At 33.1% G+C, this 16,095-nt stretch overlaps 1 protein-coding gene and 1 long non-coding RNA gene across 2 annotated transcripts; both read right to left on the reverse strand.

Moving 5' to 3' along the window:
• Window positions 1-6,259: 6,259 nt before the first annotated feature.
• LOC121208293 (uncharacterized) lies at window positions 6,260-7,857 on the reverse strand. The gene is made up of 2 exons (XR_005903242.1): window positions 7,739-7,857; window positions 6,260-6,513 (listed from the first exon to the last, which is right to left on the reverse strand). It is a non-coding gene; the product is annotated as an uncharacterized lncRNA (long non-coding RNA).
• Window positions 7,858-8,784: 927 nt separating this feature from the next.
• LOC121208294 (mitogen-activated protein kinase kinase kinase 5) lies at window positions 8,785-13,023 on the reverse strand. The gene is made up of 10 exons (XM_041078846.1): window positions 12,285-13,023; window positions 11,166-11,786; window positions 10,996-11,083; window positions 10,848-10,910; window positions 10,583-10,746; window positions 10,398-10,473; window positions 10,236-10,295; window positions 10,036-10,161; window positions 9,463-9,806; window positions 8,785-9,370 (listed from the first exon to the last, which is right to left on the reverse strand). Exons 1-9 carry the CDS (start codon window positions 12,710-12,712, stop codon window positions 9,603-9,605), a joined length of 1,830 nt encoding a protein of 609 aa, XP_040934780.1. The 5' UTR covers window positions 12,713-13,023; the 3' UTR covers window positions 8,785-9,370; window positions 9,463-9,602.
• Between the last annotated feature and the right edge of the window lie 3,072 nt (window positions 13,024-16,095).

Genomic DNA, 16,095 nt, shown 5'->3' on the forward strand with positions numbered 1-16,095 from the left:
AGCCTACAAACTGGAGTTGCTAGTGAAACTCAAGGTTCATCCGGTGTTCCATGTCATTATGCTTAAGCCTTTCCATGAAAATCAGGGGGATCCAAAGCAAGGCAAGTCTGAACGAGTGCTAACTGGGGTAAGGATCTTCTATGATAGTGATGTTAAGTGCATCTTCGTGGACCGAGTAATCCGACGAAAGTACAACAAGCCAAGGCATGAGTACCTTGTTTAATGGAAGGGGTTTTCCGATAGTAAGACTAGTTAAGAACCTGCCAAGGCTTTATGAAAATTCTAAGAGATGATAGACCAGTTCCATTCTGAAGACGTAGCGAGGGCATTATAAGGACAAGTATGGGAGAACGTCATGGGCCACATAAAGAAACTCGTAACCAAGGCACACTTTGATGTTCCCTCTTGTTCATTGGGGATCATTCGACCTAACAAGACTGACCCATTGCTTGGAAAAGATTCAAGGCCCATTTACTTGGATCCTGATTAAATTGTAAACATTATATTTTAACAAGGTAATTATTTTAAATCCTAAAAGATAAACATGTATAAAATTTAAATCCCTTAGGACTCTCTTATTGTAGATGGGAACTAATCTCAACCATTGATGTAGTTCAATCGATACCGCTTGATCTGGGGGAGCTAAACTATAAATAGAGTTCTCCATCTTCATTTGTAATTATTTCATTCATAGTTGTGAATATATTTGAGAGTATTTACTTAAACACTTGGTGTGTGCTATCTTTCCTTTGGCTTTTATGTTCGATATTTGCTCTTTCGTTTCGAGTTTCTTTCCGTTTTGTTTCGTTGCTTTAGAGAAATTCTGCGAGAATTCTCATTTTTGATAGTAAGACTGACTTAGGCAGATTTTAAGTAAGAAAAATGTCTAAAGCTGCATGGTTTGCCAGACTAAAGTTCTAGCCCTGTGCCACTAGTATTCTCTTAGCGAGAGTCAATTTTTCTATTAAAATATTATTAATTTAGTTACACATTTTTCAACTGAAACTCTTGTTATTTTCTCTATAAATAGAGACTAAGGACTAGGTCAATGACACACCTCATATTTATGTTGGCATTTTGTCAACATATAGTTAATTTATTTTCACACAATAAATTTTATACTTTGATAGAAGTCATCTTCAGTTTCTAGCTCTTGAAAGTTTCACTAAAATTTCTATTGATTTGTGAATAGAGTCCATACTCTAGCAAACAGAGATTAAGATTAGTAGAGAATATCAAATGGTTGAAAGTCGAGAACAACAAATTGAAAACACAAATAACATTGAAGTAAAACATTTATTTTTGTAAATATCTTGACTGAATTTTAAAGTAAATTTTAAAAACTCCACTCTGCTTACATTCAGTGTTTTCAAACTTATTTCCAACAACAATACCCAACCCTTTTCATATAAAATTTGAATTATCTAATCAAACTCGGACCAAAATCCCCACCATTACGATTTCAAAAAAGAAAAAAAAAAGCTATCCCGACCATTCATGAAACCATATTTGGGTTCTTTTTCATTTTCTTTCTCATTTCATGTTTTGGAAACTATGAGACCAAATCTGGGTTTCTTTTCTTTTTCATTTTTTTTATATCCCTGAAATCGGATCTAGGTTTTCTTTTTTAATTTTCTTTCATTTTTTATATTTTTTCATACCTCAAATTTCAAAAATTTCCACCCATTACATCGATGATGCATCTAAGAAGATGATCACTAATTAAGTGAAGGGAATGGTTCAACAAGCCATTTCTTACCTCAACCTAGGAAGAGGGGTACTTTACAAATAGGGGTAATTGCTTCCTATATGATTGCCATCGGTGTTTTTATAAAGTAATATTTAAATCATAACTAATTAAAATATAGTAATAATATTTATTTTGATTAAAAATAATGAAGCATAAAATTCTATTACTAATATTTTTTCAAGTTATCTAAATTCTCTCTATTTACTAAAAAAGAGTGAAAATTTTGCAAACATGGTATGCTTGAAAGTATGTTATTTTTTGTTTTTGGTTGGTGGTTTGAATTGTCTCAAATTTAGGTAGCTTAATTATCATTCTTCTATATTAATACTTTTTTTGAGTTTTGCAAGTCATATCTCTATTAACTGAAGCACCCCTCTTTGTGGACCGCACACAACTCTCACAAAGGGCAGGGACAAAACTCCAACACGAATACAATATATTTGGTTGTTGAGGGACAAGTCGACTTTCCGAAGGAAAAAACTTCAAAAATTTCTCTCGAAAGAGTCGGCCCACACTCAAAAATTACGAATTAATACAGGCATTAAATTAATATGATTTTATGTCCTATATACCTTTTCTACAACGAATCATTAGATTTATTAATATGATTGTACTTGTCATGTATATAAAATTTTAAATCAATTTGATATCTCTATTTTATCAATCTAAATTATTATCTATATTAAATGTAACACCCGTAACCCGTATCCGTCATCAGATTAGGGTTGTAGAGTATTACAGTACAATCGGAAACATTTAAACTTAATATCATTAAATAATACAATCACATTGTAAACCAACCAAATACATACATAGCGTCCTAAATTGAGTCCTCGAGGCCTTAAAAATATCTTAGAAGCAATTCGGGACCAATTTGAAACCATTTGGAATGTCTAGGAAAAAGTCACAAAAATTTAGAAACAGGGGGTCACACAACCGTGTGGCTCACACGACTGAGATACACGCCCGTGATTGAAGCTATGTAACCTTCAAACTAAGGACACACGACCGTGTCCCAATCTGTATCCTCTCCCGTGTGACCTTAACTCTTTGAGTAGGGTCACACGGCCGTGTCAAACGCCTGTGTTCCAAGCCGTGTAACTCTCTGAGTTGTCTTACACGCCGGTGTGTCCATGTGTTAGGCCATGTAACTCATTGACTTTAACGTTAAGAACCTCCCAAATGACACACGACCGTGTAGCCTGTACCCCCAAACCCCAAACCATCACCGGAACAGGGTTCGGAGTATTACCAGACCTATCGGACAATTTACATAAAATACTATGTTCAACCCATCTAAACATATTTAAATATGCTCAAAACTTGCTAAATTTAGACATTTTATATATTATCCAATACTCAATTCCAATCACTTATCATATATTATCAATATGATTCAAATTCATACTAAATTAGTCAAGTCCTATTATATACCATTACAAAGCTTAATTCTACTTATTTCATCAATACATTAACAATTCAAAATGACACATACATAAAACATCCTAGGTACAGGCCATTACCAACTATTAACACGCTTTACCTCATTGAATTTGGGATCGACCTGGGATGCTGATTCAACGATCTAGCTTTAACTTAACCTGCACACGAAAACAACCGTACGCTGAGTATGAACTCAGTGGTATTTCTATAATCCGAACACTTAATAAAATGAAAATATAACAAACACTTAAAAATCATATGGCATATACAATTGTATAATTATTCAATTCATAGATAAATCATTTATAACTTATTCGATTTTTATCATCTATTAACCCAATTACCTTTCGAAAATAAATTCACAATCATTTAAATAATAATATTTTTCATTCATATGTTTCCTTTATACTTCTATTCACTATTCAATATCAGTAAATAATTTTCAGTATCGATCAATTTTTCAGTTTCATTCAGTAACATTCAATCATTGAATAACAATTAGTTGTTCAATAATATTTAGTCACTCTTTAACAGTCAATTATTCAGTAACGATAAATTATTCAGTAATAATCAATTATTCAGTAACATTTTTTACGTAGTAGCAGTCAGTTATCCAGTAACAATCAGTTATTCATTAGCAGTTAATTATTCAGTATCTATTTACCCCTATTAACATGACTCGGACTCGGACGGATATACGGATCCAACCCACACACCGGGATAGCATACAGTGTTTCATCGGCCGGAGCCGGAATACATCATAACGGTAACAGTAACAGTAACAGTAACAGTAACAATAGCGGTACACAGAGTACCTCATCGGAACAAATTCGAAACAGTAACAGTAACAGTAAGGTACGGAGTACCTCTTCGGAACGAATCCGGAACAGTAACAGTAGCAGTAAGACGACACTTATAGTGTCTCATCGACATAAAGTCGGAATATTCCTAAACACTTCCAATCCTATGGCATGCCAACTATAACCGACTTAGCCCGATACTGTTAATAGGGTTTCTAATTCATTTTCCAGTTTCCAATCATTTCACATCTCAACAATCGTATATATTTATAATTTGATATAATTCATTTCACTTTTCAATAACAAATATTTAATTTTTACAATAATCACATATATCCGTATAAATTCAAAAAATTTAACACATACCTAATCAATCCATTTCAATTATATAACACAATAATTCTCACCTCAATTACTATCAACATATTCAATCAAAATTCAACAATAAATAAATAATTTCACTTTTCAATTCTAACCAATATCTATTCTAATTCAAATATTCATCTCAAAGCACTTTCTATATATATTAAGTAATAAATTCAATAATTAAATATTAAGTTCGAATTGTAGAAATACAAACCGTAATTTCTGAGCTAACCCTTGTCGACTTTGCCTTTTTCTTGCTTAGCCGAGATTTCCAGCACAATGTTAGCTACGGAAATTAAAACAATTAAAAATTCATCAATATACAATTTCATTTTATTTATTCCAATTTCAACTCAATATTTACATAACTTCTAATTTATTCTCTATTTTTCAATCAACTGTCACTTAAAATCAAATTTCAACTCTCTAATTTCCCATAAATCCCTAATTTCAAATTTCTTTCAATTTAATCCCTAAAGCATAAAACTTATGAATTACTTTACAATTCAATCCTTATTTCACTTCTCACTTGACTTTCTATCAATTTAATCCCTAATTCATCATTTTATTCAACATGAACCATATTTAGAAATATAATAACTTTCAAAATATCAACTTAATTTCATCAAAACCTTATTCCAAAGCTTCTAAAACATCAAAATTAAATAAAAATGGCTAAATTAACTTACCTATTAAACTTCCAAACCTTCAAACCCTAATTCTCCCTTTTTCTTTTCTTTCTCCTTTCTTTCTTTCCTTTTCGTTTGCCTATTCTGTTTCTTTTCTTTGTTTCATTTCTTTTTCTTTCTTTATTTACTATATATATATATAATAACAATAAAATATCTATATTAAAAATCTATTTAATAACAAATATTTATTTAACACATGTATGCATATATATTATTACACTTGTACCAAAACATTTTTATACACTTTTATATTTTATTTAAATAAAAAGCAATTAAATAAAATATACTACAATTGTACAAATATATGTATTACACTTTTATATTTTATTTACCATACATTTGTCTTTATTTAATTTATTTCATAATATAATATCAATTTAATAATAACAAAACATTAATATTTACTTAAATAATAAGTAAACTATATATATTACAAATGTATGTATAATTATTATTACACATTTATTTTATTTTTATCACACACTTGTCACAATTTAATTTATTTATCATATAAATATCTTATAATATAATTATAATAAATTAATTTAATATCATTTATTACTAGTAAATATATATATTTCATAATTAAAATCTAAGTAAAAATCTTAAATTTTTATTTTATATGCCGCCTCACTTATGCTAAATGACATAATTGCCATTTTGGTCCTTTTTATTTTCTTTTAATCTATAATTAAATTTTTACACTTTATTCAATTTAATTTTTTTATCCAATTATCCTTAATTAAGCTAAATTCAATTAATTAAACTCTAATTAACCACTTAATTAACTTTTTAAATATTTTTTATAAATATTTACGGATCCGTTTTTCAGTAACGGAGACTCGAAAATATACTTTTCCGATAACCGTAAAATTCGAGTCATTACATAGCCAAACCATGTGTCTCACACGGCCGAGACACACACCCGTGTCCTAAGTCGTGTGTACCCCGAATTGCTTCAAAAACAAGGAAATTTTCATACCTAACTTGACTACCAAACCATGCTTAAAATCATACTAAAATCATGACAAAAAACTCACTCATATATGTCCAAATATACCAATTACCTAAAATTCAAATGTCTAACCAATGTGTCGTCATTGACACCACAATTAAATTCTCATTCAATTAAGGCAATTCTTAATCTTCTATACATCTAACTCATAGCTCTTATGAACAAATACCAATTCAATAAATCATGCCTTACATTTCTCAAAATAACCAATTTCATTGAACTTATAACATGAAATATACATTCAAGCAAATCCAACCAACACCAGAACATGCTAAATAAACATATATCTATATATATTCAAACCTATAATCACATATTCAAAAGATTCAACTTCTAGGGCATGTTTACACCTTAGGTACATGCCAAAAACACAAAAGAAAACATTGCCAACATTGAGTATGGGATTCTTGTAGGACGCTGAGTCCGAGTTTACTATATATATCTAACCTGCAAACAAAGGAACCAACATTTAGTAGATTCCACTTATTTAACTAATCATAAGTATAACCAAAGCATTTGAGTTTATTCCACAATCTTTAAAATATAATTCTTCTTTAATAATACCTACATCCAATCCCTTTTCGATGGCTGATATTACTTTGCCGTATGATTTATTCGTGACATGGCACCCGCTGCCTAGCAGATAAACCACAAAAGAGTTTACCGTAGTGCTAGTCGAATAACCCGACGATTTTAAATGTGAGCCCAGCTCTAGTTGGATAAACCAACGATATTTGCACCCAATGCTAGTCGATTAGACCGACGACTGTGTGCCCAACACTAGCCAGATAAATTGACGAAAATTGTGCGTAGCGCTAGTTGGATAAACTAACGATATTAAATGTGAGCCCAGCTCTAGTTGGATTAACCAACAAATTGACACAATTTCATTCGACAATTTCCTCATTCATTAAATATCATCTTCATTCAAATATAGACATAATATTGTATATCAAGTATTCAAATAACATCTAATAATAAATAAATAAATAGATAAAAGGTTAAGTTCAAAACTATGAACTTAACGAATTTACGATAGTTTCTGGTGAACGAGATGAATTAATCGAGTGCCTTCTCCTTCCCTCGACTTACGACTGCTTTACTCGCTTTCAATTAACTAATTCAAAATTACAATCGTTCTATTTAAACAATCCATCTTAAAGTCATATCTCCACATTTAGTTCACAACAAATAGTCAATACACAATTCAATCCTTAATATCAAAAATTAATTTAATCTCATATATTAATTCCATTCAATCAACCCCTAAATGAAATTTTACAGTATTGCTCTTAATTTATGTCTTCTATCCAATTAAATCCTTATGCCAAAGCTTAACCGGTTACTTCCTAAACCACATTTTAACTAACCGAAATTCATATGGTTTCAAAAATAGTCCCCCACATTTCTCAAGTTTACAATTTACGCTCATAATAACATGAGTTTATACAATATAAATCATTAGAGAATAAAACTAACAAAATCCTTCTCCCAAATAGTTAAGTTACCCATAAACTTCAAAATAAACCCCAAAAACCTCCAGCACCTTTACAATAAAACTCAAAACAGTCCTTAACATAATATAATAATCTAATCCACAAACTAGTTTGGTCTAACTTCAAAGGTTCCAAAAACACAAAATTCATGCAAAACAAATTAAGAAAACACTTACATGCACTAGCTTAGAGAACCAAACATCCAAGCTTCAACAATGGCTATTCTCTTTTTCTTTTTCCTTCTATTTTTCGGCACCCCCATCAAGAAGATGACCCAATTTCCTTTTTGTTTTACTTCAGTTTATTTCTTTAATTAATTAATTACATAATTACCCTTACTTATAAATTTGTTCATTAATTAAATTCAGTCCTAATTTGTCCACTAACATTATCCATGGTTTAATTTCCCCTTAGACCATCAATTATTAATAATTTACTAATTAATACCTTTAATTACAGGCACTAACTTTCAATTTTTTACGACTTAATCCTCTCCCTTAATTTAATTAACTAAACAATAATATTTCTTAATAAATTTTAATACGAGTCCCCTCAAACTTCTTGAACATTGATTTAAATAATAAAGTACTGACTCGCTTGCCTAAATTGGGTTTCGAAATTATCGTTTTCAACACCATTGAAAATGAGTCATTACATTAAATATATATTTAACAGTTAAAAGTTTTTTATATAAAAAATAGTTAAAAAGGAATTTTCTTTATTCTAAACTTAACATGCATTATCTACATGAATAAAACATGAAATATGACAGTTAGAATGTTAAAATGTCGATCTTAAAAAAAAGTAATGGAAGTATTTATTAGTTTTACATTAGTACGAGTGGATCCCTCGTGTGTATTTATATATATATATATATGAATGATTGTATTAGATATAGATTATCATAAGTAATATTTTAGTATTAAACACTCTTCTATGCTTAAATTTATGATTTAATCTATATACTTTTATTTCATCTAATTTGGTTGTTCTATTATTATAATCTAATTAGACATTTAATGGTTTCATTAGGTAGGAGCACCATCTTACTCCCATTCATCATGTCAAAATTATTTTTAAAAAATCAATATCAACATTTTAATTAAAATAGTTAATGATATTAATTATTTAGACTAAATAATAATACTATAAAAATATAAAAACCAAATCATGTTTAAAAGTAGAGTACATAAATTAAATCCCAGACAATAACACCAAAAACTGAAATTTGACCTCTTTCCTATAAAAGAATAATAATAATGCTCAGTTGTCCATAAATGATTTTAACTTAAAATCTACTAATTCATTCAACTAATGGAGTTGAGAATGTCATCTTCTGTAAGACATGCATGAACTCAAAAGCAAGCTCTTACAAATTGTCAATAGTATACAAAACCCTGTTTTATGCTTTATACATCATGTTCTAGCTATGCGTCTAGCTCAGGAAGTTCAACCAGTCATTGATGAGACAGATCAAGTAGCGTGTCTTTGGTTCAGCTCTCCATGCCAATGCTTGAAGCTGCCTTACCAGCAGAATCCTTGAATTTGTTTTTACACTGCTTCTTCCTCTCTTCCTTGTTATCCGAGAATATGCTTCTCCTTAGACTCCGGCTTGAAAGATATGTTAATGGTAAACAGTAGGACATGGATGATGAGTTATCTTGACCCCAGCATGAAAGCAACGAACTAGGAAGAGCCTCAAAGGTAGAACGAGGAGGGTAAAATGCAGACACTGTTTTAAGTCGGAGCTCTTGTAATTCTCATCGAGCAGTTTCACCGGAGAAAAGAGATTAATGCAAGAAGCTGGACTGTAAGGTCAATAATAGGGTATAAATTTACCAACTTGATTGAGTGAATCAATAAGGATATGCAAATGGCAATGCGACATGCAACTTCTTACCTGTCAGGAGTAGCAATTTTTTTACTTCGCAGGCTTTGCTGAACTGGCAATTTATCCAATTTAAGTTCAAATCGGTCTCTTGTTAAACCGATTAGTAAATAAACTACTAGATGTCAGCAACAGCGGAAGGGGAAGTATTCTTATCTACCATGGACGTTATCCGTTAGATGATGAGACACCCGACTGTTGGGGCATTTTATAAACCGGTGCTCTAGTAACATGCTCGCAGATGGTCTGTCTGCTGGATTTCTTTGGAAGCAGCAGCGCAGGAAATCCTTCCCCTCGGGTGATAATGTTTCGGGTGTTGGAGGAGTATCCCTCAGCACTTTAAACATAGCTGCAGCCTGCATTGAAAGTGACAATTTTGAGAAATAAGCAATGGCTTTTACTAAAAAACAAACTAGACCAAGCATTTGAACCATGTCCGTATCACGGAGACAATTAGTGCATTCTTAAGTCTTAATTAGTAGGCGAGAAAGGCCATCCCACACAATTGAAATGGCACACATGTTTAGATTTTCTCCATTCCCCACAATGATTAGTAGAGTGAAATAAGATACATTAGTAGCTTACCCCTTCATATTCACTCCATGGTGCTTTACCGGTGTACATTTCAATAATTGTACAACCCAAACTCCAAATATCAACAGCTAGAGCAAGTTCAGAACGATTATCTTTCTGCATCACGGCTTGCAAGAGCTGCAGTGAAATGAATTATGTCAGCATAATTAAATTAAAGACCACTATCTATTGAAATAGTAGCAACATGGCACCTCTGGAGCCATCCAATATGGGCTTCCCTTCAAAGATAGATCAGCTCTTTGTCCACTAAGCTGTGCAACAAACAGATCCAAAGTTATTCAATCGGAAAAAAAAAAAAGAAACAAAGCTACACCAAGCCTTATCCATGACAAGCAAGGGGAAGACAGACTTACATGTTTGGACATCCCAAAGTCAGCAAGCTTGACAACTCCCGAAGCATCAACAAGCAAATTAGCACCTTTAATATCCCTATAAAGAACATATAAACAGCATAATTAAGCCACTGATAATTCATGCAAGAATAATAAGATGCCATTCACTTTTACACTGTAATTAGCTATCTTAATTGGCTATCTACCTGTGGATCGTCTTTGTGCTGTGCAGGTAAGCCAACCCGGAAAGAATATGGCGAGTAAAATTGCGAATAACAGATTCAGTTATGGCACCGTAGTGATCACGAACATATTTATTAATTGAACCAGGATGAACATACTCCAAATATATATAGAACTTGTCTTCAGCCTGCGCATGCAAAATTTGAATTCTTAATAGAAGTTATTAAGACATTGTGAGGCAAGCAGAAAAAGTGAAAACCCTAAAAATGCAATCGGCATATTACTTACTATTTCACTACCATAATACTGAACTATGTTTGGATGCTTGAGGTGGCTAAGAACCTTAATCTCCTGCAATGAAAGAAAGTAATTACAATGGCCGTAGAAGAAACAAACATTCTAGAGCAAAGAAATGTAATATTTGTGGCGGAAAAACCTGCTCTAATTGCTTTATACACTCTGCAGATTTTGGGTCATCCGGACATATCTCAACTTCCTTCATTGCACATAAAGCTCCAGTTTCTCTGTCCAAAACAAGTCCCTTTAGTGTTTAGATAGCAAGAGCAACAGGGCAAGTGGCAAGCAAGATACATAAAACTTGCATACCTGTTACTGGCAACATAAACACTTCCAAATGTACCACGCCCGATAAGCTTGCCTTTTTGCCATTGACAATTCATCGGCGATGGGTCTGGATTAGTTGTAACTTGGGTAATTGAAGCTGATGTACAAGCTATGGCCGCTCCAGGAGGAAGGGGTAATGGATGGACATTGATATGGCCGTTGCTTTCAAGTCGGGATGGTGAGATGTCAGGTGAAACCCATTGTTGTATTGGTGAAGTAGGTCCACTATGGCTACTTTGCCTTCGATGAGGACTTCTATTTGGTGGACTGTGAAATGGAGTATTATCAGAGCTAAATCCACCGTAATCATAGAATGCTAAGGGAGGAACCACTGGAGTGCCTAATGTTGACATCTCTGGGGCAGACCAAGCATGATAACTTGGAGAAAACATGTGGTGTGGAAATATGTCCCCTGCATTCTTGCTCTGTGGGCAAATTATAGCATGACTGCTTGACGGACTCGCAGGGGCACTCCTAATTGGAACATTCGCCCTAAACTCATCCTCGAAGCTGTCCTCTATAATCATTTCTTGACTTAATGCTTTCATAGATCTTGTTTTTGCATGATCCGTTGTTTTCCATGAGCCACGACAAGCAAACACACTATTCGGAAAATTTAAGGAACTTTCAATTATTGCAAAAAACTAGTAAAGCAATTATGGTAATGTCTACAAAAATAAAAACCCAAAACTTCAGTGCAAAACATAAACCACATTTTATTACAGCATTATGGTCGAGATATTAAGAACAAATTCATATATGAACAAGCTTTAAGTTTTTAGATTTTCAGACTATCAATCAAAAGCTACAGCGGTCTATGAATAAATTATCCTCTAGATCATAATTTACTTGAAAAATACCCTACAATTGGCTAAAAAAAAAAGGAATTTCAATCTCCTTAAAACTCTTCTAAGAGAAAAAATCAAGTGATTCATGGAAAGAAACAAAAAGAAATGATAATTAAAAAAAAAACCCTTCTCTTTTTCTTCATTGTAATTAAAAATTAAATAATAATTGCAGAATCTTATATAAAATGTTAAAACAGAAGCTTGACATTAATTAAAACTAATAATTGAGAAGGGGAAAGAAAAGCAAACTCACCTTAAATTGGGAGGAGCTCCATCTGCTTTTTCTTTATCTCTATCCTCTAAACCTTTACCAAGCCCAAATTCTTTCGGCGACAACCGTTGCTCGCTGTCTCCTTCCGGAACGGGAAGCGGGAGCGGCAATGGCACCGGCAAAGCAGGCGTTGTTCCCCTAAAAGACGAAGTCGGCGAGGACAATGGAGTATGGTAACCGGCGGAGAGCAGCGGCGCCGTCACTTCCTTCGTGGGAGCAACCTCCTGATCTTTTACACGCCTCAGCTCCCTTGGCCTCGTCAGCTTAGATACCCCCAGGCGAAACCCAAAACTGTAACATTGCTTATGGTTTTTATTATTATGATTCTCTTTACAATTTTTCCCCGTACAGGTTGATGAAGAAGACGAAGATGAAGAAGAAGAAAAAGAAAGACTCTGAAGCCAACGCATGGCTAAAAACAAGAAATCAGATTTCCAATTCGATTCATAAAAATGGACTCCACGTGAAATTTTTGATCAAAAACTAAAGGACGGGAAAAACCCAGAAATTTTAGGTTTAAAAAAAAAACACAACAACAACGAAGATTTGATGGAAACCGACTCCTCCTGCATTGTTAATGTTTTGCCTCAAACAAAACAGGCGGTTTACAACAGAACGCCCTTTTGTTTTATTCTGTTTTCATTTTTATTTAATAATAAATTTTATATTATATTTTAAAAAAAGTAGCGAGAAATTCCATTATAAGGAGTGGATGTTGGATTGGGTGAGGATTTGGTTAATTGGAAGGGATTTTATAGTTAATCAAACTCACTTTTGCAATAATTATATAAATTAAAAAAAAACTGAATTAACGAGTTTATGATTAGTAATGGAGGTTTAGTGGTTTCAGATTCTATATCTAAGTAAAAACAAAAGCTGCATTTTGCATACATTATTATTTTTTGACAAGTCACACTACTTTTTAATTCTTCTATTTATTCAAAATGTAATATAAATAAAATATTATTCGGCAAATTGAAAAATTAAATACTAAATCTAAATTATAAAATTATTTTATATATTACTTTAAATTAATTATAAAACATAATCAGTTTGTTTGATAAATATATATTTTAAATTATTAAAAATAAAATTTTACATTTTATCCTTAATTTTTAAATATTTTACTTTATTCTAAACAATAACTAAATTCTAAGGCTAAATAAGTATAGGTCGGTTTTTTTTATTTGACTCTTTAGGTCGTTTTTTTTTAATTTAGGGAAATAGGTTGTTTTTGGAAAAAGTATGTGAAAGCGTATCTAGCTGAGTGCTTTCTACAAACGGTCATTTTTTTAAACGTTGGCAACGGTAAAATTTTCAAATGACCCTAGTAGTAATTTTTTTCCTATAAATACCAGGCCATTTTTCTTTCTTTTCACTCAAATTCAACTTTCTCAATTCTTTCTAAACTCTCAACTCTCAAGTTTCTCAAGTTTTGTTCTAAATTTTACGATACGCTTGTTTAAAAATATTAGAGTTTTATTTAATTATTTCATATATTATTTGTTTTGATTAAATTTTCACGAATGACAACCTCTCTGATTCGTTTTGATGACAAGCACATTTCCGCTGCTCAAGCAATAATGGTAAGACGAAATTTAAAATTTCGTTATTTTCAATTAAGTTAAATTTAAAGTATTTTATCTTTTAAAATATTTTAAATAAATTTTTTTATCGATATAAATAAGCGAATGATCGTGTTTTGGAGGAGTTCATATATAACCTGTCAAAGAGCCCAGATACCAAAATTTGTGGTTACTTCCAAGATGCGGGATTCTTGTATACGTCTCGTATGCTTGGCTACAAATCATCAGCGCGTTGGCGGAAATATGGAGGCCTGAGACACACACTTTTCATCTTCTAGGTGACAAGTGTAAAATCACACTCGAGGACGTAACTTTACAACTCGGTTTACCAATGGATGAGCCAATCGTCATGGGGTCAACAATCGTTCCCGATAAAGAAAGCCTTTGCAAGGCATTTTTGGAGAAGGTGTCGAATAAGTTTTACGGTGGTTGGATAGATATGAAGTGGTTGAAAACCAATTTCAAAAATCTGCTTAAGGATGCGTCCAACATCGTCAAAGAAAAATATGCTTGAGCATTCATCCTGAGGTTAACTAGGGGCATTTTAATGCCCAATAAATCTTGAAATTTGGTACACATAAGGTGGCTATTGAGCCTAGTCGACTTTAAAGAAAGCAGATGAATGAGTTGGGGATCAACTGTGTTGGCCATATTGTACCGAGACTTGTGTCAGGTAACGAAACCAGATAAGATGTCAATTGCCTACTCCTGTTGCAGTCATGGATTTGGTGGTGACTACCATTCCTACATCCCCGAGTGAACGACCCAAATATGTTCCCATTGATGACAAGGTAAAAATTATTTCTTAATAAATATGTAGTTTATATAGTAAATGTTGTTTATTTATTATATGTTTGAATTAACATATCGCTTGTATAAGTGGAACCATGGGCCGAGTTATGTGAGACTACCCAAGCAGATTAAAAATATTGGGCTGTTGTTAGATCAACGCTCGGAAGCCGAGGTTAGTTTCTTATTTTTTTTAAACCTATACTAATTATGCAATTATTTCTAAAATAGAATTTCATACATAACAAAATTTACAATTGTGCACTGCAGTTTGAATGGATGTCATATACCCACCTGAATATCATAGAATGCGTCTCGTTGGAAATTTTGGCCAATTGGAGTATGTAGGATGCGAAGGTGCCATTGATAGTGTATACGACAATGGAAATGCATGAATCAGATCGAATGATGCGACAGTTTGAGTAAAGGTAATAAATTCCACCGCGAGACATGGACGCACTACACAAGTTGGATTTGCGGGGGAAGAACAATGAAAATTGAAAAGATTACCACAATGAGTACATCGACATTTGGGATCGTAAGATGGAATTCTTACCTATCTGTGAACCCTTTTTTTTCTCATTGGACATGGTTTCCTGTTTGGAGTATAAGCCCTGATTCAGAGTCACTGGCAAGTCGTATTTGCTATCAGTGGAGGCGAGGAGTAGACAACTTCATCAGAAGAGGCAATGACGAGTGGCCTAGCAACGTAGGTCCGAAAGAGGTGCCGCGACGGGTTCGTCATCGAATCTACCCCAACAAGCATCACTGATGTCTATGCCACATGTCAGTCAGTTCATTCCATTTATTACTATTCATTTCACTAATCTTGTTTTTTCACAAGTACCACATTATGCATAATCGCAACACCCTACTTTTATCCTTCCCGCAGGTACATATTTCGAGGCGCCTCCATCCCCTAGATTCTATGCCTTTCATGCTGATGTAAATGTCGAGCCAAATACCGATGCTAGTACCATCATCAATGTTGACACCAATGTCGTCATCGATGCCAGTATTAATGCCCGGGTTAATGCCAATGTATTTGAGTTTTGCGGCATCGTACGATTATTCAGCGATAGTGTCACAAACACCCACTGCATCATTATTTTATCAAGGTAGGTCATCGGCGCAACCATATTCTCGTGGAGTGGAAGACACACAATGGGAGATTAGGATGATACCGCACTCAAGCATAGAGAAAGGCGATGGAGACAAAGTAGAAGCCAATGGTGGACATGAAGATAAAGATGAAGATGAAGACGACAGTGGAAATGAAGACGAGTACGAGGGTAAAAGGTGAAGACAAAGAAGACGAGGACGATGGTCATGATCAAGTGGAGGAGCCGACACCACTAGTTGTGCGCAAAAATCTTACACGCACCCATCAGCCACTGCCCTACAGCACATATTCGGCC

The sequence above is a fragment of the Gossypium hirsutum genome, chromosome A10 (assembly GCF_007990345.1).
Source record: "Gossypium hirsutum isolate 1008001.06 chromosome A10, Gossypium_hirsutum_v2.1, whole genome shotgun sequence".
NCBI lineage: Eukaryota > Viridiplantae > Streptophyta > Magnoliopsida > Malvales > Malvaceae > Gossypium > Gossypium hirsutum.

What these genes read in the sequence shown, in the direction of transcription:
- LOC121208294 (XM_041078846.1), bottom strand. Translation starts at nt 12,712, where the DNA reads ATGCGTTGGCTTCAGAGTCTTTCTTTTTCTTCTTCTTCATCTTCGTCT. An exon ending in GGAGCTCCTCCCAATTTAAG is followed by an intron (nt 11,787 to 12,284) that starts GTGAGTTTGCTT and finishes TTTTCCGAATAG; the next exon opens with TGTGTTTGCTTGTCGTGGCT. An exon ending in ACTTTGGGATGTCCAAACAT is followed by an intron (nt 10,296 to 10,397) that starts GTAAGTCTGTCT and finishes TTTGTTGCACAG; the next exon opens with CTTAGTGGACAAAGAGCTGA.